The 5,367-nt window shown below is 48.1% G+C and overlaps 1 protein-coding gene across 1 annotated transcript; it reads right to left on the reverse strand.

Annotated features, from left to right (window-relative positions):
* Positions 1–1,171: 1,171 nt before the first annotated feature.
* On the reverse strand, positions 1,172–4,790 carry LOC311373561 (DNA-binding protein SATB1-like; the record flags this gene model as incomplete). Its single annotated transcript, XM_084490301.1, has 5 exons — positions 4,433–4,790; positions 4,044–4,307; positions 3,146–3,322; positions 2,509–2,635; positions 1,172–1,295 (listed from the first exon to the last, which is right to left on the reverse strand). Coding segments are annotated over exons 2-5 (633 nt in total), but the record flags the coding sequence as incomplete, so codon positions are not given.
* Positions 4,791–5,367: the final 577 nt, after the last annotated feature.

The raw sequence follows: 5,367 nt of genomic DNA on the forward strand, positions 1-5,367 counted from the left end.
CACACACACACATTCTCCCCAGGGCCAACCCGTGCGCAATCTTTACATTTGATTATACCTTTCATCTTCTCCTATTTATTTTAATCTCTCACAAACAAGACAGAGAAAAAAGAGGGGTAGAGACAACGAGGCAGAGGAACAGAGAGAGAGAGAGAGAGAGAGAGAGAGAGAGAGAGAGAGAGAGAGAGAGAGAGAGAAAGCTGGTGATGGAGCGGGAGGCGGGTGGGGGGTACGTGCGGTATCTGATCTGTACACGGCAGAAAATAAAGGAATCTGACGGGAAGGAGTGTGGGAGATATGAAGCAATTTCATTCAGCCAGCGGAGGTCCTATCATGTGCCCTGGGGCAACATTCCACAGACAGACATACTGTACACTTTATGTCTGGGCAGAAGTCACGTGCAGTCATGTGTCTTTAAGGCCCGTCTGCTAATCTGGGACTGTGTGTGTGTGTGTGTGTGTGTGTGTGTGTGTGTGTGTGTGCATCTTTAAATGTTCAGCATACATTTTGATCTCAATGAATGTATTTCGGTGTGGGTATTAGATCGCCATAGATACGTCCATGGATTATCTACCTGTAATAGCATGCTGGATTCACATGAATGTTGACGCTTAAACACAAGGCGGTTGTGGGTAATAAATGGATATGAAGGACAGACTCCGAGCTCTGACGGACGGACACGTTGACAGATACAAAGTGACAGGAGGGGTGACTTAGAGAGAAATGTAGCCAGCCAGGGAGATAGCCTCTTTAAGAGATAGCATCTTTGTCTTTTATCTCGGTCTCTCTATATGCCCCCCACGCCCTATCTCGCTCTTCGATCTGGATTTTCTATCTAGATATGGGAGTACGTGCTCCATCTGAAAAACCAAGGTAGGCAGGTCCACACACACACACACACACGCACACACACATAAACAAACACACACACACACGTACAAACATGATTAACTTTATTTTTCCTGGCGCTGAGCATTAAGTAAGAGAGGAGGTAAGAGTAACACACTATTGCTTGTTACTGAATGTGTGTGTGTGTGTGTGTGTGAGAAAGAGAGATGTGTGTGAGTGAATGAGTGAAAGAGAGAGTGAGAGGCGAGAGGGAGGGCGAGGGAGAGAGACAGAGTGAGCATGTGTGTGTGAGTGTGTGTGTGTGTGTGTGTGTGTGTGGTACCTGGGAGAGGGGACACTCCTTGGCCAGGGCGCTCTGGTTCATGTCCTTGAGCAGCTCCTTGAGAGCGTTCCTCACTGTGGAATGGCTCCACTGCTCGGCTGGCAGATCCTCCAGCTTTGGGCAGCTGCACACCGGCGGGCCGCAGGGGGGGGAGCAGATCACATGCACTGAGGCTCGCCTCTTTAACAATCTGCTGTGTATCTGCACAATGACTTTTATTTATGAAACTTAAACTGTTGGGCCATAAAGGTGGAAGAAGGCGTTCCACTTGTCGTTTGGGCTCCATCGTAAATCTAATCGTAAAAATGAAACAAATCCCATTCTCGTTTGAATCAACAAAAGTGCTTAGTAAGGCTTTCTTGAATCAAACCCTATGGTAATGAGCGCGGCGGAATGATGATAGAATGATGGCGTGATGGCGCGTCCCAAAATGACCACTGCGGATTAATAGTACGTCTTATTTGATCCTATCTGCGGTGGATCACAAACACCACCCGTGACATTGCTGTTTCTAATTGGTGGAGAGGACAGAGATGGCAGATGGCAATGCTAGTGAATACGAAGGTGGAGGGGTGTATGTGCCTGCGGTGTGCCAGGTCCTTTAACAAGATTGTAGCTGGTTGTTCATTGGCCGCAAACTGCAAGGGAACCTCGTTAAACAATTATCTTCCGCACCCTCTCTACGGCTTTGCAGTCTCAAACGCCAGCCTTAAATGAAAACAATTAAAGGGTAACCAAACACCAAAATGAAACATCAGGGACACCAAAAAGTATTCATAGGGAGTGACACCTGGGTCACCTGGCACAGTTTCAAGCACAGTGTTCACTAGAGACAGCCCTGCTGTCCCTGAGGGGCCCTGTTCCTTTAAGACCGGAACACAACATTACTGCCATGGACTGACTCTGTCCCTTTAAGACAGGGACACAACATTACTGCCATGGACTGACTGTCCCTTTAAGACGGGACATAACATTACGGGTATGGGTCGACTGTCCCTTTAAGACGGGACACAATCCTATGGGCTGACTCTGTCCATTTAAGATGGGACACAACATTACTCCTATGGGCTGACTCTGTCCCTTTAAGACGGATCATAACATTACTCCTATGGGCTGACTCTGTCCCTTTAAGATGGGACACAACATTACTCCTATGGGCGGACTCTGTCCCTTTAAGATGGGACACAACATTACTCCTATGGGCGGACTCTGTCCCTTTAAGACAGGGACACAACATTACTCCTATGGGCAGACTCTGTCCCTTTAAGACGGATCATAACATTACTGCTGCTAATGAGTGGCGGTGCCGACCGCCCTGTAAGTGGGAGGACTTGTACCTGTGCAGCTGGATCTTGAGGGTGATGACGTGGTGAACTTCCTGCAGCATGTCCGCCACCGTGGCGTCGGGCGCGTCGGTGACGTACGACAGAGGCACTGGGTTCCACCTGCCCACCTGGATGAGACCTGGACAAGATCACACACACACACACACACACGCACACACACACACACACGCACGCACACACACACGCACGCACACACACTCAGTGTCATGTCTCTAATTCGCTAGGGGTGGCCCAGAAGTGGTTCAGAATAACACAGAGGGCAGCAGACCACAATATTGCACCATTACAGGGTAGTGTGGAGGTCATACCTTAACAGCAGACATTGAACTTGTTTTATTAGCAGAACAAAAGTCCACATGAAAAACTGATAATCTGAGAATCGACAAACATGGATCAAGCTCTCTCAGCAGTTAGATTTAGTACGGGTGGTACTCAGGGGGTCCAATCGATATCTTAGGGGGGGAATTTGCCACCCAAGTGCATCCGCACGGACAAGCCCCCCCACACACTTTCACCCAGTGGAAGCCACGGCTCATATGAACCCACAAACCCATGTGAGGTAACAGCAGCCATGTTGTGCGTGCGCCTGTTTGCGTTGTTTTGTGTGTGCGCGTGCTTGTGTGTCTACCTTTGGCCTGGGCAGCCGAGCTGTGCGAGTAGCCCAGCGTCAGCAGGGCCATCTCGATCAGCTGGTTGAAGAGCAGGTCTCTCCGGACCAGCACAAACTCTGCATGCTCCTCCCTCTTCTCGCCCTCGGCCACTCCCTCCCTGTGCTCCACCACACAGAACACTGGCAGCAGGCTCCCTGGGGTGACGGACAGCGCAGACAATCAATCACACGGTGGCATTTAGACACTAGCCTAGCGAATACCGGTTGAAAAAAAACAACAACGAAAAACGTGTTGACTAATGGAAACCAGATCCATTGTTTGTAGATGCGACGTTAAAGGAAATAAACTAGCAATGTGAGTGTGACTTTTTTGAAAATCAACGTATGGATTTGATAATTTATTCATTCATTAAATATGGCATTATGAGAATGCTATGTAAATTAGCTGCTTTAATTTCCCTTCAGTAATTGCTTCATAAAAGTTGTATTCATTATTTCATTTAAACATCAATTTATCAAAATATTTGTGAATTCCTTTCCCCCAGCCTTGACATTCATTAATAAATAACACAAACTGCACAGTGCAAACGAGCAGAAATGCAAATGAAAAAACAACTGAGAACACGTGTGTAATACACATATATAATAGGCCTACCCATGTTTAATACAACATACATGACCAGAGCAGTAAATGAGAGAAGAGAAATAATGAAATTACAGAACAGAAGTGTTTAGATGAATAGACTAATATAAAAAAATATGCATGTAGATGTCCCTTTCTGTGTAATTTGACACGTTTTACAATATTAAACCATTATTCCAGAACCTCCAAAAGATAAAAAAAAAAAATTAAAAATGCCCGGAGCTTCCTTTTTGTGAAACAGGCCAACCTGCTTGCGAGTCAGCTGAACCTTACCTCTCTTGTGCCAGTTCTTGCTCTGTGGAGTGGCAGGTTTGAGGACCAGCACGGGCGATTTGGCCGAAGGGCTCCCCTGCCCGCTGCTCTCGTGGGCTGAACTTCCTCCTCCCTCGCATTGTTCCAAGCGGGCCACCTTGACTGGAGGAGCCCAGGCGGTGTCGTTACCTTCGGGTGGCTTGGCTCCATTGTACTGGGGATCCATGTGGGACTTCTTGGTCACCGGCGCACACACCGATAAGCAACACACATACACGCGCACACCTGCGAATAAATAAATAAAATAAACCAGAACGATTCAGAGCGAAACCTTCTCAAAGTAACACAGCAGCAAAGCCCCCAAAAATATCGAAATTCGGTGTGACATACGCATGCTTGACTTAACGTACCTGTTACTGTTTATGTAAAATCAGAAAAGAAAAATAGAATACCGGTACACACATCTCACCGACAAAAACAGACACAGCCTATCAGTGTCGTTTGAATCGGGGCCACCTCCAGGGTGATTGGGCGATGACCTTCACAGTAAATAAAGTAACGAGTATTAAAGTATACACCTAACACGAGGGAAAGTCAATTGGCTGCTGCAGTCCTGTTGAAAGAGATCTCAGCGCTTTCGCCCTCACGCGCACAGCAGAACAGTGTGGCTGGCCCAATTCACTTCCTATAGGCGCGCTCGCGCTCGCCGAGGCTAGTCCGGAAACTGAAGTTTTGATCGAAGCGAGAAAATGTAACCTATTTCGGTCGACACGGAGTGCCCTTTTTTTTTCTCCTCCAAATGTCAGCTCTCCGGTTAACCCTTCGCGGAAAAGCTCAGCCTCCGTCCACATGTGCGACTCGCGGTTTATCTCTCATGTCACATACCCTCGGCGCGAGTCTCAAAATCCCCAAACCGAACCGAGTTCTCACCGCCACGGCGTGGATCACGAAGCCCCGACCCTCGCGGTCAGTTGAACGGCGTGACGGCAGTCGTCCGTAACCGTCGGCATTATCTGGCGTTCGCGATGTAGTTGTGGTGCCGGCGTCGCTTCGCTTTTTGCTCTCTTGTCTTGAATTGGGCTTCACGGCAAGTTCAGCGCGACCTCACACCCAGAGCACTGTGCTGCTGGTCTGCTGTGTGAGAACAATACAATACAATACGGCTCGGAGCTTCCACACAGTAAGCTGGGAGAAATCATACAGCATCATATCAACCCCCTTTTTTGAACTTGCAATCAGGCTGTTATTTTACGTTCAAACGCGTTACCCACGCGGGAGAAATAGGAGAGAAAATGTGAGGCAGTGAGAGAGAGAGAGAGAGAGCGAGAGAGAGAGAGAGAGAGAG

The sequence above is a fragment of the Micromesistius poutassou genome (genome assembly GCF_964030765.1).
Source record: "Micromesistius poutassou genome assembly, contig: SCAFFOLD_1751, whole genome shotgun sequence".
Lineage (NCBI taxonomy): Eukaryota > Metazoa > Chordata > Actinopteri > Gadiformes > Gadidae > Micromesistius > Micromesistius poutassou.